The sequence below is a fragment of the Dermacentor andersoni genome, chromosome 8 (assembly GCF_023375885.2).
Source record: "Dermacentor andersoni chromosome 8, qqDerAnde1_hic_scaffold, whole genome shotgun sequence".
In the NCBI taxonomy this organism is placed as follows: Eukaryota; Metazoa; Arthropoda; class Arachnida; order Ixodida; family Ixodidae; genus Dermacentor; species Dermacentor andersoni.
This window is the reverse complement of record NC_092821.1, coordinates 158,044,155-158,070,277: the sequence shown is the minus strand read 5'-3', so window position 1 is coordinate 158,070,277 and position 26,123 is coordinate 158,044,155. Positions and strand designations below refer to the sequence as shown.

The 26,123-nt window shown below is 46.3% G+C and overlaps 1 protein-coding gene and 1 pseudogene across 11 annotated transcripts in view; one reads left to right on the top strand and one right to left on the bottom strand.

Annotated features, from left to right (window-relative positions):
- LOC140219924 (sodium-independent sulfate anion transporter-like) overlaps nt 1–26,123 on the bottom strand; it is a 521,780-nt gene that overhangs the window by 107,441 nt on the left and 388,216 nt on the right. For all 11 annotated transcript variants that reach the window (XM_072290106.1, XM_072290101.1, XM_072290100.1 and 8 more), the window contains exons 9-10: nt 11,768–11,840; nt 11,591–11,635 (exon numbers count right to left, since the gene is read on the bottom strand). In XM_072290106.1, the coding sequence (XP_072146207.1) occupies nt 11,591–11,635; nt 11,768–11,840 (118 nt within the window). The remainder of the gene's footprint in view (nt 1–11,590; nt 11,636–11,767; nt 11,841–26,123) is intronic.
- Nucleotides 21,442–23,281, top strand: LOC140219925 (calumenin-B pseudogene; annotated as a pseudogene).

The following is a 26,123-nucleotide window of genomic DNA, read 5'->3' as shown; positions in this document are numbered from 1 at the left end:
GACGGCCACAGTTAATGCTGACATGTTGGCCGTGTCAGAGCTCGGGAGGCGTGCAGAAATTCACTGTTTCCACAATTCGTCATAGCTCTGGCGGTACTGAATGACGTCTGTGACAGCACCTGGAAGGCGTCGTCCTCAATCCCCTTCATGATGTGTCTGATTTTATCAGCTTCGGACACAACAGGATAGATGCGACAGCAGAGGTTGGCAATATCCTCAATGTAGGACATGAAGTTCTCGCCGCATTGCTGGGCGCTACCGCGTAAGCGCTGTTCTGCACGGAGCTTGCGAACAGTGGGTTGATCGAAGACTTCTGCGAAGCTCGTTTTAAAGGAAAACCAGTTGGCAATATCAGCTTCGTGGTTGTGGAACCACAGCTGCACCACGCCCACCAGGCAGAAGTTGACGTTGCTCAGTTTGTCGCCGTCATCCCACTTATTGTGGGCGCTAACCCGCTCATACAAATTGAGCCTGTCCTCGATGTCGTGCTCGTCGTTGCCGTTAAAGATGACTGGGTCTCACTGTCTCAGTACTCCTGAGCAAGCGACCACCGGTGGTGCGGCAGCACCTTGCTGCAACACGTCGGTAGGCATTGCCGAGGCTGGGGGTAGAGTCCGGGTATAGAGTTCCAGGATGAAAAATGGAACCAGCACGCTCCACAAATTGATAGTACGTGTTTAGATGTGCTCAGCGTTTTATATTAATGGAGAGAGACAGGCAACGGCTGAGGGGAGCGAGCTCGGGCACCAACAACAACCACCTTCTTCTTCGTCTTCTGCTGGCGCCCGTATTTGTCACTACAGTTATATGATTATAGTACTTCATTTACCAAGTTCTAACACTTACTTTTTGTGGAAAAATTCACTAAAAGGTATAGGCACATTAGAATTGAGTAGAACAAAATTGCAATAGTGACTATTTACTGTGGCATTAAAAATTGCTGTAAGGCATAAACCAATCCGGTCGACGCATAACTGCATGCTGTAGGACTGTGGTAGCTGTGGCTTGGATGACACTGAAGACGAGATGCTCTGGCCTGTTGATAATGATAAGGGGGCCTCAGTGATGCCCAGAGTCCACTGTGGCTCAGATACAATAAATTTCCTTTCTCAAATTGGAGGTACTTGTTTCCCAACTCAAGATATTTGTTAGACATTTTGCAGGGTGTCTACCAAGTTGACATTTCCAAATTCCCTGAGTTTTCCAGGTTTTCCCTGAGTGCCTTTGCAAAATTCCCTGAGTAATGCAGAAAGAACTATGTTTTATGTCAAGACGGGCTGGAACTATATCGCCCGATGCTGTCACTCTTTAGTAAGCATATGAAAAATTTTTTTTTAAGAGAACCGACTTAATCGAATTTGAATGCTAAGGAGTAGTGTTTATGTTATCCAAAAAAAGAGTAGAAGGGAGGGGTTAGTAAAATGCACAGCAAATAAAATGTCTTCGAAATAAATTGCAAATCGAGTCAGACATTCTCAAATACAAATAAAAAGGAGATGCATACAGAAGCAAATATTTTCGGATATGAGATATTTCTATCAACTGATAGCAAGCTTAGTGGTATGACGCCCGAACTTTGTCACAATTGAGATTCTCTCTGAACAGCTCGTAAGTCAACCTCAACTGTCCTGACATACTCTCAGCCCACGCACGACGCCTCAGTGTTGTGTTTCCCTGCTTTAAAGAGTTTATTTTGGTTTGGATGAGGAACATCTGCATCTTGGCACCAGCCAACACTTTGTTTCTTGATCTCGAGCTCCTTCAAAGAGGTGGCAGCACGCTTCTTTTCCCATTAATTTCTCGGTGCGTTGGTCCTTTCTGTTCTCATCCTCCTTCCGCCACGCGTTCGCTCCACGGACAATTTGAAGCATCCTCTTGGTCAGTTGTACAGTCAACGTGCCATTTTTGGTCTCCCTAGAGGCCGCAAAAACATCCGAAAAATCGGCCAGTTGGAAAAAATAAATGCATGCCATTTACTGCCCTTAAGGGCTCAATCAGTCACAGGCACATTCGAAAATGCTCTGCAAACCTGTTGGTACACTTATCAGGCATATTGGTGCTCATACTGTGACAGGAAATACCGGGTGCACGCATGTATAATTAAGGGATACATACTGTGTCCCGTGGCAATAGTCCCTTCCCACGCTTGTTATGCTTCATTGCAATATTTCTGCTTATGCTTCACCAAGTAACATTTCTGTACATAGGCGAAGCTGACTTGCGGGCACCAGCATTTTGCAACGCACCGTGCTTTATAAGCTTCTAAGCCAATCACGAGTACCACAAGGGCAGAGTCCATGCCATTGCTGACGGCAGTGAATTCTTTCTGCAAAAAACGCAGCACCCAGCGCCAAGAAGCTTCATGGCAAACGTCAAAGCAGCTAGGCCTAGCGTTTCCGCAATGGTGGCTACGGCTGCCAGTGGATCTGCGTGCGAGAGCGCCGGTTCGAGGCGATGAGGTAATCAAAATGGCAGCGGTGATGGCTTTGATTATTGCCGTTGCACACCTGCGGTCACGGCAAGACGCCCAGAAAATCGGACGGTAAAGAGTTCTTGCATCCGGAATTTCAGATGTTCTAATATATTGACTCTATGGGCTACGTGGTGGTGCCGCGAAGCCATCCAAATTATCGGGAATCCGGAAAGTCGGTCGTTGACTGTGCACTGACAGCTCCTGCAGCCGCCGACAGGGCGTCAAAGACTATTCATTACGATTCCTGCCTGTTACTCAAGCCAGCATTACCGCGACTTTTGACCCTTTCAATAAAATTACAGTTAATTTTCCCTGATAGAGGCACAAATTCCCTGAGTTTTTCCAGAATACTCAAAATCGCTGAGAATTCCTGGTTTTTCAGGTTTTCCCAGTGGGTAGACACCCTGCATTGATATTTGTGAGAACTATTTTAGATGCAGTTCATTGCATTGATATTTGGTTTTATTGAGATTTGGCTGTGTTAGTGTAGCGCAAGCACATATAGCTTATGGTTTCAAACATTTATTTCTTTAAAACACATATAGCAACATCAATGTACCTTTTTGCTACTTGGAAAATAAACTACAAGAACCAGAGAACAAATTGGTTCCATCAGTTGGTACCCTAAATTCAAGCAATAGTCTTCACGCAACCTATAATTTCACACAAAATGCTGTTGCTGTCATTTTTAAGAATACAGTCAACGACCGATTTTCCGAACACCTGATTTTTGGGATGACTTCATGGCACCACTACAGTGCCCCATAGAGTCAATGCATAAGAACGTCAGAAATTGTGGATGCATAAACCCTTCGCCATCCGATTTTCCGGACTTTCTGCCATGACCGCATGTCCGAAACGGCATTGATCGAAGCTGTTGACCGCTGCCATTTTGATTATCTGGCCACCTCAAACAGGCGCTCTCGCATGCAGATTTGTTGCAGCCATAGCCACCACCATAGAGTTTCTCACAATGTACTGGACAGAACTCTGGCGCTGCAGTCGTTGACCCACCAATGGAATGATGGGAAGTACATGCATTTGTCTGATCTTCGTGCTTGTGGATTCAGACGTTCTTGTGGCTTTGTTTATTACGCTTTATATGCCTTCATTGTTGTACATTTCAGAAAAATCTACACTCTTTGAAGTGAAGAAGATGCTGCAAACATGTACGATCGCTACTAATTGCTACGATTGAGCTTGTCGAGGTGGCCAAATCAAAACGTGCCAAGCATCTCAAGGCACTGGCATGCCCGTGATAAATTCAAAAGGGCATTTCACATTGCTTGTCAATGCATGCATCCGTGGTGTAATGGTTTCAACATCAGGCTTCTGTGTTCGAATCCTGCCGTCGGACAATTTTAATAATGTTTATTTAATTATGTATTATACAGTGCACTGGTGAAAATGACAAGTTTACAAAGTCACGAAGCCATTTGAAGCCAGAAGGACGAAGTTTAGGCAAATCCATGTATCCCATAACTCCCATGCTGGGTCAATGGCTTCCATTGCAGCTCCCTGAGGCACTAGCACCAGAGTTTCCTCTAGCAATTATTGTATAAAACCCTATGGCCACCACCGTGGCAACACTAGGCCCAGCTACCCCGACGCTCGCTAGCAATCTTCTTGCTGTTCTGTGCTGTGCTTTTAATTAAACCAATTTGCCGCTTTTAGCAATGGCACTGACTCCGCCCTTGTAATCCTCGCCAATAGCTTCGAAGCTTAGAAAGCATGATGCGTTGCATAATGCCGGTTCCTCAAAGACAGCTTTGCCTCAACACAACAGTGTTATGAGGCATACGCAAAGCATTGCGGAGAAGCATATCAAAAGTGGAATGAGGCAATCCGTCCTTTTCATGTTCCTGTGCTGCCCTCTACCGCACGCCGCTGGAGATGACTTGGAAGGGTGCTGGGGCCTTCGCCGGTTGATTTGTGTACCTGTGCCATGTTGAGTCTGCATAGGTTGTGCGTTTCGTGGATCTTAAATTATTATTAATGGCCTCCTCGGGGCAGCATGTCATTTCTGGAAGTCATGTAGCACTCACCAACTACTGGGTGAGCAGGCCTGAGTGTGCTGTTGTGCTAACAGCGCAGCTGATCAAGGCACGCTATGTTCCATCTTCCGACATGGCTGCCTCAGAGTTTGTGGTTGCTGATGTCGGCTCTTGCACCTAGCTTTATGTATTCCTTTTACACATTCTTTAGACATTTTCCATATTCAAGACGTCTTCGAGCGCAGCCTTCCGCGGTGTCGGACTTGCCAAAGCAGTGCATTTATTTACATCAATATCTACAGCCACAGATCATTGTTAGTTTAGAATATTGTAGAAACAGTGCATTGCTGATGTGAAATAATGTCAAAACTTAGCAAAACTTGCATATCTGGGCACATGAGCCACATTGTTCAACCCTGGGACGAGTCAATTTGAGCAGCTGATCCACTTGAACAACAGTAACTGTGATCCAGACCCATATATTACATTCATTATAAAATATAAGAATGCCAAATAAACGGACACACACAAGAGAAGAGAACGGGACAGGGCACCCTGTCCCATTCTCTTCTCTTGTGTGTGTCCGTTTATTTGGCATATTTATATTTTATAATGAACAGCTACCAACTAGCCCAACAAGAAGTGTTTTTAAGCCATATATTACGGGCTGTTATTACTGTTTCTCGCTTTTCTTTAACTTCATCATACTTACAGTTTGTGCGTCCCATAAAGTATTTAGAGAAACTATGCTTGGCATAAGCACTCATTCATAGGCCGTGTAGTTCTTTGACGAAAATGCGGATTAAAATTCAATTATCGGTTTTTAAGTGCCAAAACCACTTTCTGATTATGAGGCACACCGTAGTGGGAGACTCTGGAAATTTGTACCACATGGGGTTCTTCAATGTGCACCTAAATCTAAGTACACGGCTCTTTCTGTATTTCGCCCCCATCGAAATGCGGCCACCATGGCCAGGATTCAATCCCATGACCTCGTGCTTAGCAGCCCGACATCACAGCCACTAAGCAACCACGCATGTAAAACATTCTGGCAGTGGTGCGACTGAAAATGCAGATGCCATCGATGACACCGTTGGTAACTGAGTGAGGCGGTTGTTTATGCTGCTGTACTAAATAAATTGTCTCATGTTTCGCATTTGATGCCGAAGTAAACAGTGCTTTTCTGAAATTAAGAAATGTGTCAGCATAACAGTGTGTACAGACCCACCCATGTATGTAGCGAATGCAACTGGCAGTTTCTGGGAACGGAAATGTACAGATATTGTCACAGCACCGTGTAACCACTTGCCGCTTGTTGTGTATGTGCCGTGCGAAGAGTAGTTGATATCAAATCGCCATATAGTCACAAGTGAACTATGAGAGTAGTTCACTTCATCCTAACTGCTTATGTTTATGTTCAGGTCCACCTTCTTCTTCCTAACTGCTTATGTTTAAGTTCAGGTCCACCAGTGGCGGGTGGACCTGAACGCAGCCAGGCCTAACCCAACCTTCGCTAAACAGGGTTAACACTGGCTCAAACTTCATGTGCACAGCTTGAAAGGTCTGAAGCTTGTGCATTTCAACTTTGAAGCCATGTTTTGACATTTTGAATATGAATAATCACATATACAAGTGAAGGGCCAATGGTTATCACGTTAACATCAACATTAACGCATTAACAATTCGACGGCTGATCGCCTGGGGTTCAGTCGAACGATTATGGTTGGCACGATGATTTTGTTGGTGCCCTCGACAAGAAAGCCCGTCATGCTACGACAACTCATGCTCATCGGTTGCGTTGTTGTCAGTCTGTTATGATAAAATGATCTCAGCGACACACTGCACTGAAAATTTGGTCTGTTGGCATCAGCATCTTGTCGGTCTCATATCAACCCAGTGTTACCGCGCTATACAGCAAAAAAAGGCCGATGCTGCAAGAAGACTTCGGTAGCAACACGACGTTTTTGAAGTGTTGCCCATGCGTAACGCAGGGGCTTTTCGATAAACTCGTTAGCCATCAATGCAAGGTTGTAACTACGTAGTTCATGGTGCTGTCTGGAAGAAGCCCCGGCCACTTTCTGTTTTAAAGTGGAGTTCCAGTCTTACCTATGCACGTTTCCAGCAGTGCACAGACTTAGATCGAGCTACCAGTGGGGTTCCAACGCGGCACACGGGATGAGTGTTTGCTGCAGTGTGCGTCCGGACCCATTTTCTTTTTCAGGGGCTTGCCCCTGATTTCAGGCCGTGCGGCCGTGCACATGTCCCTTACAAAACATTTCTTGACTGCGCATGCGCCATCGCGCTGTGAGAAAGGTGGATTGTCATGGGACATAGCATGCTTTCCTTAATTATACACACATGCACCCACCGTCTCCTTTCACAGTACGAGCAGCGACACACCTAATAAGTGTACTGGCAAGCCTTCAGAGCCATTCCGGATGTGCCTGTGGCGATTTAAGCCCTTGGAGGCAGTAAAAGGCATGCATTCAATTTTTTCGGACTGCCTGATTTTTTTAATGATTTCGCGGCCCCTAGGGAGCCTGAAAAATCAGACATTGACTGTATATTACACATATCTCAAGAATGCAACTTCCCTTTTGCAAATCTTTCAACTTTTAATAACTATGCATCATGAAAACCAACTCATACTAGCTCACCCAGCTTACTGTGCATCTATAATAACTATGATTACAAAGAAACATTAGCTAATGTTGTAGAGTTAGCACATGTTTAGCTCACCGTCTTGTTTCTAGTTGATTTCCTGCATTCTATGTAATCCCTTTAATAGTGTCTTTGGCACTGAAGGTATAATAAATGCCCTAAAATATTTATTTATTTATTTATTTATTTATTTCAAGTACCCTCATGGCCCTGCGGGCATTATTGAGGGGAGTGGAACAAGACATACAATAACACAGATAACAAGAAATGTAAATACATTCATGGGTCACAGCATTAAATATCATTGCATTATAGCATAGCATTGCATACATAGCCTTACATAGCTCACTGCACTGAGTTTTACAGATTTCACAGATTTCAGCAATTGTGCACATCCATGGAAAGCTAAAAAAATGAGAAGAGAAAACAAGAACTAACAAGGCAAACTAGAAATCAGCAACACAGAGTTCGTGAGGGACCACAAAACGAAGGGCACACATGTCATGAAAAAGAAATGCAGACACTTATTCTTAAAATGCTCAAGATCGTCGGTGAGTGCCACATCTGCTGGCAAGTGACTCAACTCGGATGACATAGTTGGAATGAAATAAGTTAAGCGAGCGGTAATGTGACAAGGTGGAACGCCCACTTTGCGTGGATGGTCAATGCGCGATGAAACATAGGTGGGTGGAAAGAGCAAAGCGTTTTTCAAAACAGGATTCAGATTGTAGATCTTTAAAAAAAGACAGAGTCGTGAAATTTTTCTGCGCAATGAAAGTAATGGTAGTGACAAAGTGTTTTTCATTAGTGTGACACTTGATGTGCGGTCATAGTTGTGAAGGATAAAACGAGCGGCACAGTTCTGAACAGCTTCCAACACAGATATAAGTGACTTAGCTTGAGGGTCCCATATCGACGCGGCGTATTCAAGCTTTGAACAAACGAGTGTTATATAAAGGAGTTTGACTGAAATGGGCACATTAGAAAAGTTTCTTTTTATGTAACCGAGCATGCGGTTCACGTTTCCAGTAATGTAGGTGATATGCTGGTTCCAGGATAAATTTGATGTCAGATGTACACCGAGGTACTTATACGACGTAACCGGGGCTAATGAAGCATTGTTGATGCTGTAAGAGGCTGGTGGCGAGACGCCTTGACGTCAAAAGCGCATGGATTTGCATTTTGATGCGTTTAAAACCATTTTCCATTTAGTACACTAGTCAGTAATGCAATTAAGATCTGCTTGCAATAAGTGGACATCATTAGTGTTTTTAATTTCACAGTATAGTATGCAATCATCTGCAAATAGTTTGATAGAAGATTTTATATTGTTAGGCAGATCATTAATGTACACAAGGAATAACAAGGGTCCGAGTACCGATCCTTGTGGTACCCCAGACGTAACCGGCATTGAAGATGATTGAAGACCGTTAACGTGGACAAACTGCGAGCGATTAGATAAAAAACAATGAATTCATGCTAGAACATTCGGGTTGATATGAAGATGAGCAAGCTTATACAACAGCAGACTATGGGACACTTTATCGAAAGCCCTGCAAAAATCTAAGAAGATGACGTCGACCTGTGAACCTTCATCAAGAATGGAATAAAACTCGTTGTGAAAGATAATAATTGTGTTTCACAGGAAAACTGCTTTCTGAAACCATGTTGTGTAGGCGTGAAAAACGAAAATGACTCAAGAAAACCAGATAATTGAGAAAATATTATATGCTCCATGATTTTACATGAAATGGAAGTTAATGATATGGGACCATAATTGAAGGGTGTATGCCTGTCGCCAGATTTATGGAGTGGAATCACTTTACCCAGTTTCCATTTGTGCGGTATATCTCCTGTTTCAAGCGATTGCTCACATATATTCAGTAAAAAAATTGCGGAGTACACTTTAGTATTCTTCAGGACTTTGGTGTTAATGTTATCAGGCCTGCAAGAAGAGATTTTCAAATTGTTAATTATGTTGATAATTCCGTCACAACTAAACCTGACAGGGTCCATTGGAAAGCTTATGTTACATGCATAGTCTCTAACATCAGTAATGTCAGTTACGGTACTTGAAAAAGCTGCACTAAAGGTCTCGTTAAGGATCTCAGCGACGTCAGTGCTTAAAATAGGGTTCGACTGAGGGTCAATGAGGGACATAAGTGACTGCTCTCGTTTATTGACACTACTCCAAAATTTTTTTGAATTGCTTGTTAAAAACGTTGGCAACATCACACGAATCCTTCAAAGACTTCTTGTAACTGGTAACAGTTTTCTTTAGTGCTGACCAGTGCTCACCCTTTCCAGAAGACTTAGCTTTGCGAAAAAGCATCCTTTTTTGTTTGCCAGACGTTTTAATGAGCGGTTGTACCATGGATAGTGGCAGTTAGTTAAAAGCTTTTTTCGAGGAACATACAAGTCGACCAATTCACAAAGCTTATTTCTAAAAAGTTGCCAATTGGTATTTACGGATCTTTCATTGAAGTTTGCCAGAAATTCGACAAGGAAGTTTTCAAGTGTTTTATTGATTGCAGTGTAATTTCCTTTAACATAATCATATATTACTTTTATATTGTTATGCGACGTTCGAGCAGGGAAGTTCAACACGACAGGTAATAAAGTATGATCGCTTATACCTGATAAATAGGTAATATTGGAAACAGCATCAGAGGCCGTTGTTAGCAACAAGTCTAATACATTGGATGTTGAAGATGTGACCCTCGTAGGCTGCGTTATTACCTGAGTTAAACAAAAGTCGGAACAAAGATTTACAAAATTAGATGATTCTGACGAAGAGATGATAGTGGAATACGAAGTGCTAGACCATTTAATATTAGGGAAATTAAAATCACCAAATAAAAAAACAGGAATATTTGGAAATTTGGCACACACAGCGCTCAGTGCGTCATGAAGGTCGCTGGAAAAACCAATCCCAGTAGAGGGCGAGTGGTAGCATGCACATAATAGAAGTTTTTGATATTCAGTCATGATCTGCACACATAAAAAACTCCAGTGTCATAGGAATACCAATGTGAAGGCTATCGAGATGATCAGAGACAGCGACCAGAACACCGCCACCACGTGAGACTGCGCGATCACAGCGAAATAAGGAATACTGCTTTTTTGGTAGAGAGGATTTCTGTGCTTCGAAACACAATCATTCAGCCATGTTTCCGTTAGGACAATAATGTCAACCGATGTGGTATCGGTGGCACAGGAAAGGTCATCGCAATTGTGAACAACACTGCGTATATTTGTGAACAGCAATGAAATTCCAGAGATCGGCTGCGCACACGGATGAAGGCGCCCTGCCAGCTATCTCGAATCATCAGAACCACCTGCGGCACTGGGATCAACACGTGAAGTAGTAGCATACACGCTAGTTTGTTCACAAATGCTATCACTTTCAGCACAATAGGTATAGCATTTCTTGTTTAAGAATAACCTTACGTGCCTCAGTTTGAAGCGCATGTTAGGCGCCGTTGCCTTCGCAAATTTCACCAGTTTTTTTCTGGCATGTCTTGTAGATGCACTAAAATCTTCAGACATAGAAACATCTGAATCTTTGAGTTTAAACTGAGTGTTTAATAGCATTTCCTTTGTTTTGTAGTTGGAAAATTTCACCATTATTGGCCGCGTTTTCGTAGACTCTGCAATGCCGATTTGGTGGGCTCGGCCGATATCGGTACTAGAAAGGGTAATTGACATCTTTTGCTGTATTATATTCACAATTTTTTCCTCTGACTGCAACCATGTTTCGGTGCTTTCGGTGCCTTCACATATACCAAAACATAAGAGGTTATCTCTACGGGATCTATCTTCCAGGTCGTTCATTCAGGCCTTTAATGAATAATTTTCTTTGGCTAGTCATTCAGCAGTTGACTTGAGAGCATTAAGGTCCTGACGGACGGATTCGAAACCCGCAAGTTTGGTCTCAACATTTATAAGCCAGTTTGAAATATCAGTAACCTTCACGTCTAGTTCCTCTTGACTGCATGTAATAAACTTAACTGAGTTCAATATTTCGACCTGCCCTTGTTCAATGTTTGTTGAGTGGGTTCTTAGATCCTCTAGAAGGGCAAGTATGGCACCCCTGTCAGATTTGGGCGTCGGGTTTTGAGGGTTGGTACAAGTGCTATGGCCAGGGGGCCAGGGTTTAATTCAACATCTCCGGACTAAAGCAATTTGAGCACACAATAACACTGGCATACATTTTCTAACAGCACTTGTGGGCAAGGGAGCATAGCGAGGAATATATAATTTGAACGCTTGGATGAGACTGGACTAACCTGAAGGATGAAAAAACGAAAGACGTTGGTGAACCACATCGTATCGCTGCTCCCATGCCCACTGAAGGGGCATTAGATATAAACCTTTCTCAAAGTTGCTTAGCAATAAAAGACTTCAAAATACCAATCTCAAACTTAGTAGTTACCACACAATGATAAAAATGCACACATACCTATGGCAAGCATCTCCTGGGTTGAATCAAGGCACTTGCCCTTTGCTGAAAAAAAAAAAAGTGGAGGTAGTTTTTAACACCAACAAAATCACAAATACTCTGCTATATTCTTGACGCTCAGCAACAATCGAAAGACACATTATGAAATTGTTTTTAGATAACACAATTTTGGCTCACCGAATGCCTTCGCAATGGCCACTGATTCTAGAATTGACAGCAAGGCTATGATGGGAATTCCCGCACCAAGCGTCTGCAACAGAAGAACCAAAGTCACTATTGGTCGTACTGCAAATAACAATATCAATGGCTATCGTGAAAGTGAAGCAGTGGTGCATAGTTTCAACAACATACAAAGCTATGAATGCAGCATGAAGTTGGTTTCTCATAAGAAAGCTTTAAAGCTGAAAGAATGTGGCAGTTTCGCTAAAAGGGTGAAGCAAAAAGTGAATGTTTAGCATTGTGCTCAAACTCCTCGGACAGTGTTCCAACTATATGTGGGTGTGACATGGCATGACACAGCACACGGGGCACTGTTTGGTAGAAGAAAAAGCACCCTGGTAGCTGTTAGGTGTCTCACAATGCTGGTGTGATTGGGAGCAGTGCCAGTGGCATTGTAGGCACTGCATCTTGATGGTGCACAAGATCACACAGGTAAGAAACCATTGGGTTTAGCCAGTGCCCAGTGAAATTTTAGATAACATTTGATGTTTATTGTCCATTCCACTAAGGCGTACACACATACATGCATACACACAGCAGCTCAGCTGGGACACCAGTACACTGGTACAGTAAAACTAAGATAACTGAATATTGGTATATTTGAAAATTTTGTTAATTCATAAAATTTGTGCAGTCCCATTATTTACAATGCAAATTATACCGGATCAGTTGAAAAGCTCATGCTCACACATTCAGATAATTCATAGTTTACAGCTGTGGCCTCAGAGACCGCCCTGCTGCGGCACGCTTCCGACTTCACATATCTTGAATGTGATGTCAATAATATAGCAGCAATGACATGCTTCTGGCTCCTGTTTTGCTTCTTGCACTTGTAGCATGTAAATGCACAGCCCTCGAGAACACACTCTGAGGGAACCGGCACTAGGGCTGCGATTTGGATACCGCCAATTGAAAATTCGTGGGCCCACAACATTAACATGGGGACGGATTACCAGCAAAGCTGTTTAGGCTGCGCGCACTATGAAAACTATAGTACATCTTTTTTTGTACAGCTCCGCACTATGCCGGCACAAGCGCTGCCATGGTCACCGCACCTCCCATGCATCTGCCACAAGCACTGCTGAAGCCGCACCGGCACCTCCAATGTGCATAGTGTTATAGCTACAGAAGCACAGGCCACATGCACAGGCACCATCGCCAAACTCTTTACCCCTCTCATTATTTGTCAAACAGGATTTAAAACAAATAAAGCGCACAAAGGCCAGCTTGTTAGACTAATTGCACTTTCTTACCACGTTACTATATATATGACAAAAATTATTCAGTTTAATCTAATGGAAGCAGACAGTTCGCGTCCGACACCTTCACTGAAGGTGCGTCTACATCATCGGTCTCAGCTTCTGCAGAAGTGGCAAAGCCACAGCACAGCCAACTGTAATGCTCGTGGCATTACCCCCCTTCCAGAAAGCATTGTCTCAATGCTTGAAATGCAAAACAGAGAAAGAAAAAGCACATACGTGGCAACACTGGTAAAGTTTGTGAAGAGGAAAGTGTCAAACAAGTGGGATGAAGGCGAGTGGAAGTGAGAATGGCCTCGTCAACGTGAGTGGTACAGTTTCATCCTGGAAATATAGACAATATTCGTAGGCTGCATGTGACGAGATCGCCGATTTGTGTCTTCAGGGAGAACTTCGTAGTTTACCTCGCTGAGGCGACAGAGGACTCTGTAGGGGCCTGAGTAGCGGTGTAGTAACTTTTCCGACTGGCCGCGTTGGCGAATCGGCGTGCATACCCAAACTTGATCACCGGGTTGGTAGACAACCTCGTGATGGTGAGCGTTATACCTCTGGGAGTCTATGGATTGCAGATTCTGGATTTGCTCGCGTGCAAGTTTGCAAGCTGTGTCTACAAGCTGGGTAAATTCCTCTGCGTCAATGGTAATGTCATATTGTTCGGGGAGCAGCATGGTGTCCAGCATGGTGTCCAGCATGGTGGTTGCTTCACGGCCGTGGAGCAAACGAAAATGAGTGAACCCAGTAGTTTCTTGAACAGCAGTGTTGTATGCAAATGTAACATAAGGCAAAACATCATCCAAGTGCTTGTCCTCGCTGTTGACATACATGGAAAGCATGTCAACGATCGTCTTATTTAACCTCTCCGTAAGACTGTCTGAGGATGGGATGCAGTGGCTTGGCGATGAGCTGTACCACTAAGCATCATGACGTCTTGCATCATCTAAGCTGTGGAAGCTGTACCACGATCTGTAATGACTATTGCTGGTGCGCCATGCCGGACGACTATGTTGTGGATAAAAAAGTGCACGTCACAGACAGTGGCTCGCTCGAAGGCTCCATTTTCACAGTATCGCATCAGGTAATCAGTCACAATCACGATGCAGCAGTTGCCAGCAAAAGACTTGGGGAAGCGCCTGAGCAAGTCCATGCTGATTTGTTGAAATAGTTGTGTTCGTGGTGCAACAGGCTTCAGGAAACCAGCTGGGCGCTGAGGTGGACTCTTTAGGTGCTGGCAGTCGCGGCAAGTTTTCACATAATGCTCGACTTTCTCAGCAAGCTTAGGCCAGTAGTAGTGTTGTCGAATTCGGGCCAAGGTATGCACAAATCCCAAATGGCCTGAAGAGGGCTCATTGTGGCAGGCGGACAGAATATCGGCACGCAGCGCGGATGGTACCACAAGGTGATGTTCATCTGCTGATGGGTAGAAATTCTTTTTATACAAGACATTGTTGTGGAGACAGAACGAAGACGTGAACACGTGAATGTCTGTGGAGGATGTGAACTTCAGCCTTTAAGATAGTCGATAAGCTGCCCGAGCTCTAAATCGTCCTGCTGTTGCCGAGCCTAGTCAGATATATTGACAGCACAAAGGAAATGACTGTCATCATCAGCATCACTTGACACCGTTGCAAGTGGAGTGCAGGAAAGACAGTCAGCATCAGTGTGCCTCTGGCCAGACTTGTAGACGATTGTTACATCAAGTTCTTGAAGACAAAGGCTACGCCTGGCAAGAAGTCTTGAAGGGTCTTTGAGATTGGCTAGCCAACAAAGGGCATGATGGTTGGTAACCACTTTGAACGGATGACCGTATAGATATGGCTGAAACTTAGCTATCGCCCAGATGACAGCTAAGCATTCCTTTTCATTGGCAGAGTAGTTCGTTTCTGCAGAGGTCAAGGTGCAGCTAGCATAAGCGATAGCACGTTCAACGCCATCTTGCCACTGCAAGAAGACTGCACCAAGGCCGATGTTGCTAGCATCAGTGTGGAGTTCAGTGTCAGCATCTTCATCAAAGTGCCCAAGTAAGGGCGGTGTCTGAAGGCGTTGCTGAAGCTCGAGAAGGCGGCTCTCTGCTCCGGACCCCAACAAACCTCCTTTGTTGAACGAGTGAGGGGTTATGCGATCTTGGAAAAATTCTCCACAAAGCTTCTGTAGTATGAGCAGAGGCCCAAGAAGTGGCGCACGTCACATTTGTTGGCTGTTGGTGGAAATGCAGCAACAGCCATACCCTTTACTGGGGTCTAGCCAAACACCTTCATTACTAACAATGTGAGGAACTTCAGTTCCCAATAACCAAAATGGCATTTCTCAGGTTTTAATGACAGGCTTTCAGATCGAATTGCAAGAAACACGGACTGAAGTCGCTGCAAGTGTTGTTCAAATGTTCGAGAAAAAACAATGACGCAGTCTAAATAGACGAGACATGATTCCCACATAAGACCTGACAGCACGGTGTCCATCATCATTTGAAAGGTCGCGGGAGCTGAGCATAATCCGAAGAGCAGCACCTTAAATTCGTACAGGCCATCAGGAGTTATGAAAGCAGTCTTTTCGCGATCTCGTTCATCAACTTGTATCTGCCAGTATCTGCTGCGCACATAAATATATAGAGAAGTATTGGGCATGTCGAAGATGGTCTAGAGAGTCATCTATGCAGAGAAGAGGGTAGAAATCTTTTTTCGTCACCCTGTTTAGCTTGCGGTAATCCACACAAAACCGAAGAGTGCCGTCCTTCTTGATGACAAGTACAATGGGCGACGCTTATGGGCTGGTTGAGGGTTGAATTACATCGTAGTCTAGCATTTGCTTCACTTGACACCGAATCGCCTCTTGCTCCTTTTGTAACTTGCGGTAGGCGTGCTGATGTACAGGATGTTCGGTTGGGTCCGTTATAATACCATGCTTCGTGATAGAGGTCTGTGCTACTTTTGACATGGATGCGAAACAATCACTTCACATGCATAAAATACTTCATATTCGCTCTTTCTGTGTAGTTGACAGCTCAGGATTTGAATCGACTGTACTGACAACCACAGTGTGACTCTTAGTGATTGCAGAAAGCTCAGCAAGCGTAGGATCTATTGCATCACTAATATCTTCAAAGAGAGCAATGGCCGTTCACTTTGCCAGGCGTTGGTACTCGCTGCTGAAGTTCGTCACTAAAAGCTTAATAATTCGGCAGTTCAGTTGAATAATGCCGCAGGTGACATAGACTTGCCGAGCCAAGAGCACCGACAGGTTTCCTTAAGTGATGCTGCTACTATTATAGTCGCAGTCATTTTCAACAGTTATGAACATACTAGTTCGCGGCGGGAGTGTTACAGTGTCATCAATAAAACGTAGTGCTGTTTTGCGTGTGTTACTATCCTGCAGTAGCGGGGCATAGTTGTCGGAAAACATTATAATCAGCTCCCGAAGATCGATAACAGCACAGTGCTCGCAAAGAAAATCCATCCCAAGGATGACTTTCCGAAAGCACTGGCGCAGCATGATAAGTTGACTGACGATTTGGAGCCTGGCAGTGCAACTCCCAATCGGCATCAAGAGATGACCATCTGCTGTCCGAAGGCTTGGTCTGTGCCATGGCAGTGTGACTTTTCTCAGTTCAGCAGCTAATTTGGCATTCATAACAGAGTAATCAGCACCAGTGTCCATGAAGGCAGTGACCGAGTAGATGTCGACTTGATCGGGGATGTCTGCGGAAACATTGTTGTACTCGACGGCATGCGGCGGTGAAAGGGAAGTGTTGGCGGGGAGGAGGATGTTTTATAGACCTGTCAACAGCGGCCCCACCCCTGGAGGTCGCTGCTCCTAGTTTCCCCGGCGTGGGCTTGGAGCCCTAATGGATCTGCCCCCAATGCTACGAGCGAATGGCAAGTGTTGGCCAGGTGGCAACGCGAAGAAGTCGCATGACAGCTATCTCTGGTGACCGTTACTCAGGAGTCTGCCAGCACTTTGCCGTCTCATCTCCGTAACGTGATCCACGAAGAGGTCGCGGAAGCGCTGCCGGCTGTTCACCAGCAGGATGTCGTGACTACACCAGTCACGTATGTTACGGTTGCTGCAATGGCCCCTCGCACTGTGCCCGTGCGTCGCTTCCAGCAGCCTGTGCAACGCCCTCCCCCTCCTGTCTCCTGGACCAACACTGCCGTCGCTAACCCATGGCGTACACCGGACAATCGCCCTATATGCTTCGAATGTAGGTATCCCGGTCATGTCGCAAGGTTCGCCGCTGCCGATCACAGGCGTTCGATGACGATCGCCGAGCGCCCTATGTGCCGCCTGATTCAAATGAGTCTTACAGACCCTTCGACCCATCACCAGCTCCCTCCCAGACTGATCGCCATCCTCGCTTCGAACGCCTCCGATCACCCTCTCCACGTCGCCGATCGCTTTCCCCTATGCGTCGACGACCCATCGCTAACAAAGAGGGAAACTAGATGACGCAGTTCCTGAGGCAAGAACTGCGCAAGTGTCGACATGCCGAAGTCCTCCTCCTTTACCTGCCAATGTCATTGATGTGTTTGTCGAAAATGTCGCTACAGTCGCCCTCGTCGATACCGGTGCCGCTATTTCGGTTATGGATGCCACGTTTTGCCGTTCGCTTCGCAAAGTGACGACGTCTCTGTCTGGATTGTCGCTTCAAACGGCGAGTGCTCAACCAATTTGCCCTACCACTGCTTGTACTGCCCGTGTGACCATACAGGACGTTTTGTACACGATTGAATTCATAGTTCTTTCATCGTGCTCCCACGCCGTTATTCTAGGATGGGATTTTCTCTCACGCCACAATGCCATCATCAATTGCACTGGGGCTGAGATTAAACTTTTCCGCCTTGGTGACGTGGCCTCCGTTGATGCTCATCCTGCCGCTAAAATTGTCGTGAAAGAAGACACCTGTATTCCCCCGTGCTCTTCAGCATTCGTACCAATCTTCTGTAGTACCATATCCGACGGGACGGTCTTCTTCATGCCCTCTCATCACTTTGTTACCCGAAAAGCGCTTCCTTTGCCCTTTGCAGCTCTTGATTTTGCTGCCGGTGTTAGCACGATATCCATTTACAATCATCTTTCATCGCCGCTATCACTACTCCGCCACGAATGCCTTGGTTACGTCGAGTCAGTCGATTCAACACGAATTGTCTCCGTCCTCGACGAAATGCCTTCTACTGCCGTCCATGAACTGAGTGCCCTCTCCGTACCCAACTCAACATGGACTGGTGTGTTCAGCCCATTCATCACCGAAGATCTGATGCATTCGCAGCGATCTCAACTTCTCGCAGTCCTTCAGCACTTCCGCCGTTCTTTCGACGTTGCGCAAACATCTCTTGGCCGTGCATCAATGGTCGAGCATTACATCAACACTGGCTCTCACTCACCGCTGCGACAAAAACCATATTGCGTGTCCACTACGGAACGTCGCGTCATTGCAGACCACGTCGATGACATGCTCCGTTGAGGCGTCATTCAACCTTCCCAAAGCCCATGGGCCTCTCTCGTGGTCCTCGTCACAAAAAAGGATGGTTCCATCCGCTTCTGTGTTGATTTTCGAAGGTTGAACAAGATCACACTAAAGGACGTCTACCCATTACCACGCATCGATGATGCTCTGGATTGTTTGCAGGGAGCAGAGTTCTTTTCTTCGCTGGATTTACGGTCAGGCTACTGGCAGGTTCCGATGGCAGAGGCCGATCGCCCAAAAACTGCCTTTGTTACACCGGACGGCTTGTATGAATTCACCGTCATGCCTTTCAGACTTTCCAATGCACCTGCTACGTTTGAAAGAATGATGGATAATGTTCTGCGTGGCCTCAAATGGAAAATCTGTCTTTGCTATCTTGACGACATTGTGGTGTTCGCCCCTGATTTTGCAACGCACCTGCTCTGCCTCCAACACGTACTCACTTGCTTGACCAACGTCGGGTTGCCACTTAACCTGAAGAAGTGTCGATTTGCTGTTCGTCAGCTCACAATTTTAGGCCATGTTGTGTCAAAGGAGGGCATTCGCCCGGATCCCGAGAAGCTACGTGCTGTTACTGCGTTCCCAAAACCTACCACTATGAAAGAGCTACGCACTTTTACCGGCCTCTGCTGTTACTTCTGGCGATTCGTTCGAAACTTTGCGTCAATTATATCGCCTCTCACGCAGCTCCTTGGTGGTGCTAGAGATCTCTCATCATGGTTTCCAGCGTGTGACGACGCCTTCACAACCCTGCGCAGTCTTCTCACGACGCCACCCATCCTTCGCCATTTTGACCCTCAAGCGCCAACCGAAATCCATACCGATGCAAGCGGTGTAGGCCTTGGTGCTGTGTTGGCACAGCGTCAAGCTGGCCACACAGAATACGTCGTCGCACATGCGAGTCGCACGTTAACCAAGGCGGAGACAAATTACAGCGTTACAGAAAAGGAGTGTTTGGCCATTGTGTGGGCGCTTGGCAAGTTTTGCCCATATTTATACGGCCGATTGTTTGCGGTAGTGACTGACCACCACGCAACTATCTTGGCTGTCGACGCTCAAAGATCCATCCGGCCGCCTTGCCCGCTGGGCATTGCGAATCCAAGAATATGACATCCGCGTGGTTTACCGTTCCGAGCGAAAGCACTCCGACGCTGACGTGCTATCCCGATTGCCGCTTCCCCCGAAAGCCAGTCATGACTCCTCCTGCGAGTGCACATTATCCTCTCTGGACGTTGACACTATCGCTGCTGCACAGCGTAATGATCCCTGGACTGCATCTCTGCTCGACCTTCTCTCGGATACGTTGAAAGCTCCGGCGTCACGTACGCTTCGGCTCCAAGTTCCTCATTTTGCGATTCGAGACCAGCTACTATATCGACACAACTATGCCCCAGAGGGACGCACCTGGTTACTCGTCATTCCGAGAAGCTTGCGATCAGAGCTCTGCTCCTCGTTCCACGTCGACCCTCAGTGTGGCCACGCGGGAGTCTTCAAGACCTACGAAAGACTTAGACACCACTATTACTGGCGGGGAATGTACAATTTCGTTCGAAAGTTCGTCCGCTCTTGTCATGAGTGCCAACGCCGCAAAGCGCCACCGCACAACTCCGCCGGTGAACTCCAGCCTTTACAATGCACATCCCGACCCTTTGATCGCATAGGCATAGACCTCTATGGGCCACTTTCGTTGACTCCTACCGGCAACAGATGGATAATCGTTGCGGTAGACCACTTAACCCATTATGCGGAGACTGCTGCTCTACCAAATGCTATAGCGCAAGAGGTCGCCAGTTTCATACTTCACCGTTTTCTCCTTCGTCAGGAGGTCCACGTGAACTTTTAAGCAACAGAGGCCGCGCCTTCTTATCTGAAGTCATCGAACGACTGCTTGCTGAATGCGCTATTGTTCATCGTAAATGCACTGCTTATCACCCACAGACTAACAGTACCACGGAACGCTTTAATCGAACTCTTGGTGACATGCTCGCCATGCTCACCTGATCACTCTAATTGGGACCTAGTTCTTCCGTTTGTCACCTACGCCTACAACACCGCGACTCAGGCCACTACCAGACTCTCACCCTTTTACCTTCTTTACGGCCGTCATCCTTCACACACAACTGACACCATTCTGCCCTACCGGCTGGACCCATCCGAATGCCTGCCGATCGCGGAAGTCGTCAGACACGCCGAGGAATGCCGCCAGCTGGCCCGCCGATTCACCTCGGACGACCACAACCGTCAAAAAGCCGTTCACGATGCCCAGAACTCTACTCCCACTTTTCTCCCGGGCGCTCTCGTCTGGTTTTTAGTGCCACACCGCACGCCTGGGCTCGCTTCAAAACTCCTTCCGAAGTACGACGAACCATACCGCGTTCTCGAGAGAACATCACCCGTTAATTACCTGATTGAGCCACTAACGCTGCCGTCCGACATGCGACGTTGTAACCGCAACGTCGTTCCCGTTCAGCGTCTCAAGCCGTATCACCATTCTACTTTCCTTCCAGAAAACTAAGTCGCCAGGATGGCTCCTTTATTTCCGCGGGGCCATTGTAAGGAAGATAACCAATGTGCGCTCAGAGTCAGCAGCATCGGCAGCATCAAGTGCGTGGCAGAGGCTCGAGCTCGGGAACTGCTCGGTGCATGCTAGAACCAGCGGTCGCTACTAACCCCAATAAATCTCCTTTATAAGATATATATATATATATATATATATATATATATATATATATAACAAAGTGAAATTAGTCCACTCCGACGAAGGTCGATCTTCCGGCCGAAACGTCAGTACAGATATATGGCATAGCGTTTGCCTTTTTTCTCTTTTTTGAATGCTGTGTGTGTATATGTATATATATATATATATATATATATATATATATATATATATATATATATATATGACAAGCTTGCACTCGTCAAAAGTGCCAACAGGCAGTAGGAGACCTGTTGCAAGTGTGCTGCCATGGCGTCCCTGGCAATGCGCTACTCACTAGGTCTGTGTCTGCTCCATCTCTCACTGACCATCGCCATCACAAGGGAGGAACACCACAAGATCCACACACCCAAGCCGTTGAGTGATGAACCACACTACAAAGAGGACTAAAAAGGTGGCAAGTCTGAGCACACCCCTGAGTATGACCACGAGGCCTTTCTTGGGGATAAGACGGCCAAGACCTTTGATCAGCTCTCGCCAGCCGAGAGCAAGGAGCGGCTGCTGAAGATTGTTGACAAGATTGACAAAGACAATGATGGCTATGTGATGCAGCGTGAGCTAGAGTGGATCCAGCACACACAGCAGCGCTACATTCGTGATGACGTCGACAAGCAGTGGAAGGTGTACAATTCCCAGAAGAGCAGCCGTGTCAGCTGGGATGAGTACCGTAACATTACACATGGAGCCGAAGGAAGCAATGCTGATGACTCGAACTCGGACTCAGATGGGGGCGCCATGAGCTTCCAGGACATGGTGCATCGGGACAAGCGGCGCTGGGACCATGCCGACAAGGACGGTGATGGCCACCTTAACAAGGATGAGTTTGGCGACTTCTTGCATCCAGAGGAGAGTGAGGACATGAAGGATGTCGTCATTGAAGAGACCATGGAAGACATTGATAAGGACAAGGATAGCAAGATCTCCCTCGAAGAGTACATTGGCGACATGTACGAAGGTGCAGCCGAAGGTGAAGTGGAGCCAGACTGGGTTCAGAATGAGAAGGACCAGTTCAAGAACTACCGCTACAAGGAAAAGGATGGGTTCATGGGCCCCAACGAGGTGTGCGACTGGGTCATGCCCGCCGACTACGACAACAATGTCTCAGAGTCAGATCATAGAGTCGTGCCCCTTGATTCATGAGGCAGACAAAGACCACGATGGCAAGCTTACCAGAGACGAGATCGACAAGTACGATGTCTTTGTGGGAAGCCAGGCAACAGACTATGGTGAGGTGCTGATCCAACAGGATGAGTTCTGAGCATTGAGAAACTTGCGTGCAACTTGTTGCCAGTCCTGGACTTTGTTGACTGCATGGGCATCACATCTACGTGTTGGATGCACCGGCCATTACGTCTGGCATTCACCCGTTATCTCCACTGTGTTTGTTTCTTTCTTGCTCGTCTGTTGACACTGAGCAAGTCTGTGATGTCACATTCACTCATTATCTTGACCGTGTTTCTTGTTGCCTGTGGTGTTTCTGACTTTCAGTGCTTGTATTCTCATCTTCTTTTTGCCTTGTGAATATACTAGTTCTGGTTGTAGCTCTGTCAAATTTATGCAATGCTTATTTTCCTGTTAGAGGAACTAACTCCTGTGACCTCGTGGGAAACTACCCTGTTCCTGAAATGTCAAGCCCTATACGTATTTTTTTCTTTATATGCAAAAGTCTGTTGCAAGTCTGCACCAACTTTGGATGTTCAACAGCACACTCAGAAGCACTTCGACCTTGTAAGAAAATGCACTGTGAGGGTTAAACAGGGAAATCATGCTCTTGATGGTGGCACATTAAGAACTGAGGTCACATCTTTCATTATATTTTCCAGATTCTTTTGCCACAATTTAGGACTACTTCTGTTTCCTTATATACATATATAAAGGCTTAGTTTTCCTACTGGGAGGGCCTACTTGTGACCCCACGACACTCGTTTGACGTGCAAACAGCTAAATTTCTACATTGGTTCATCACGTTCATTGCATGCTTGTTTTTCATAGTTTCGTTGTGTTGTGATTGTGGCCGATTATACATTTAAATTTTTATTGCACCAGAGCTGGCAGTTAGTGCTCTGTGCGACTTCACAAGTGCCGCCTTCCCGCGCAAGCAAAGGGAGAGTGGGGGGGGGGGGGCGATCTTGCGGTAATGCAATTAAGCGCGTGCCAGGGGGCAGAGCGGGGGTAAGTTGGAGCATGTATCGGCCGTGGCCGCGCATGGCTGTAAGCGGGGCTGAGTGCATACACAGCCGCGCACCCTGCTTTAGAGGTAATCTGCCCCGTGTGCAAAGAGTCGACGTGACGAGACAGAATGGTACAATGTAAGCTGTCTTACAGCGCGTTTAGTATTGGAGGTCGCGTAATCTTGAGTTTCGGTAACCCATTGGAGTGAGAGGCAGACAAAGCATTCGCTCCCCGCTGCCGGCGCTTTTTTTGATAGCATGCTTCCAGTGCGGGCAACGCTATCAGCGGCGGGGGCGTAGTGCACGCGAAAGCATGGCTGGCTTCGTTTAATTCGTACCGCCGAGAAGATATCGTCGTCATACTTGGCATGAAACCGTATCATTCGTCGCCAACTCCCAAATTTATCAAAATGAATTGTTTTTCTCACTAAAATTTTTTTTGATTGCCCAATAATTCTGAAAATTTCGCGGCCTCTTTCAGTGTAAGAAGAATCGATCGGCGACTGTACTTACTTGGATAAAAGGACAAATTTCAATAGAATAAAATTTCAATATAACGAAGCCAATTGCCGATTTTACCGACTTGGTTATATCGAGGTTGAACTGTGTGTGTGTATTTTATATATATATATATATTCTAATAGCAATACAGCACCAATACAATACAGAGTAACCGGTGGGGATGTCGGGCTGGGGTCGTCAGGCATGACGGATGGCAGAGTTCGGGTGCGTAATTACAAGTTGGGGAAAACTGTAGCACCTACACCAGAGAAGCCCAGGCAAACTCGAGCTCGCGCCTCCCGGGCGACTTTCGATGTGGCTGCGGCGCCGGGCATTCCTCCTCACTACAATATATATATATATATATATATATATATATATATATATATATATATATATATTGCGAGCATTTATATTATGGACGTCATCTTCCTCATCTGTACATAGCCATCACCATCGCTTCGGATATTCATTGTCGCCGTGCTAGCTTGTGCTTCTGAAATAAAAAGCGTCGAGTAAAACCATCGCTCCGCAAGTGGTGGAAGTGCTTTAAGATCCCTTTGACCTCTCCACATCCCTGTCCTGGAGCTGCGTTCAGGTCACCACTTACGCTAAGTGCCCAACGACATGTTCCAAGACGAGTCAGCAGCATCCACCGGCCCTGTTCATTCAAGTGCCAGCCACCCCATCCTTCTGGTCTGTAAGCAGCTGTTAGCACGATCCTGAGGTGTTCGCTGGCCTGCCTGGTGATGACGTCGAAGACTGGATTGACAACTACGATCGAGTAAGCTCCTTTAACCACTCGTATGATGCTTCTAAATTACGAAACGTTGCCTTCTACGTCACTGAGGTCGCCAAGGTCGCCACGTGGTTTAAGAATCACGAGCGGGACTTCCGTGATTGATCTTCTTTCAAAGAGCATCTTCAGCATAATTTTGGCATGCCCACGGTCCGCTCTGAAGTTGCAAAGAAGCTCTCTGAGCGCGTGCAGCATTATGGCGAGTCCTACACATCATACATTGAGGATGTTCTCGTGCTTTTCCATCGCGTCGACCATGCCATGCCAGAAACTGACAGTGTCCGCCACCTTCTCAAAGGCATCGGATCTATCACTTTCAATGCCCTTGGGGCGCAAAATCCCATAAGTGAACACGTCGACATCTTTATGTGCCAGCGCCTCGATTCCTTTCAATCGATCCATTTGCAGCCCGACTCGTCCGACAACCCTTTGACCAGCAGTGTTGAGCTTCAAGGTCTCATTCGAGCACTCATTCGTGAAGAACTGCAAGCTCACGATTTGTCACCTTCCTCCAGCACTCACATTCATCCTGCTGCTACTATGTCGTGTCATTAAAGAGGAGTTGGCCTCCCTGAACAGCACCAATCAAGCAGCCATGTCTCCTTGCCTGCCACCTCCTTCGTATGCCCACATTGCTGCAATGCCACCTGTATCTCCTTGAGCCACGTCGCCTGTGCCGGTTCAAGGTCAGTTAGTGTCTTTAGTTAAGCGAGCGCCCAATCTGCCTGACATCAGTCGTGCCCGACTTGCTACTACTGCGGCATATGTGGGCACATCTGGTTTTGCAGATGCTGTGAACCAGATGAACAATGAGGCTATGTTGCCTTTGAGCGCAATGCACATTCTCCTCCTCGATCATACAACCGACTCTTTTATAATTTGTTCTCTCACCTATTTCCATCTCTGGCCAGCTTTCTTCGACACCCACCGAGTTCACGTACCTTGAGACGCCGCTCCTCATCGCCATTCCAACGCTCCATTTCTCCGCTTCGCCCAGCTTCTCAACTCCCTATCCAGCACCCGTAAAACTAACCAGTGCCATTTTTGGAGGGAAAGCTGCAGGTTCGTGAACTGTTCTAAATCTTCCTGAGCGCCCGTCAAACATGTTATCGGTGTCTGTGTAAAGTGTGCGGTTATTGGCTTTGGTTCACATGGGAGCTACTATTTGTGTTATGTATGCGGACTTGTGCTCGCCTTAAAAAAGTGAGAACCCCTTAAATTCGACTGTCCCTGCGTGGAGCTGATGACGCAATTATTCGACCCTCCGCACGTATGTGTAATGCATGCTTCATCACTGATGGTATCTGTCACCACATTCAGTTTGCGATTTTATTCCCATGCACTCATGAACTCATTTTAAGGTGGGACTTTCTCCTCGGCGTCAGCCTGAATTTTCTGTCGTTAATGCAT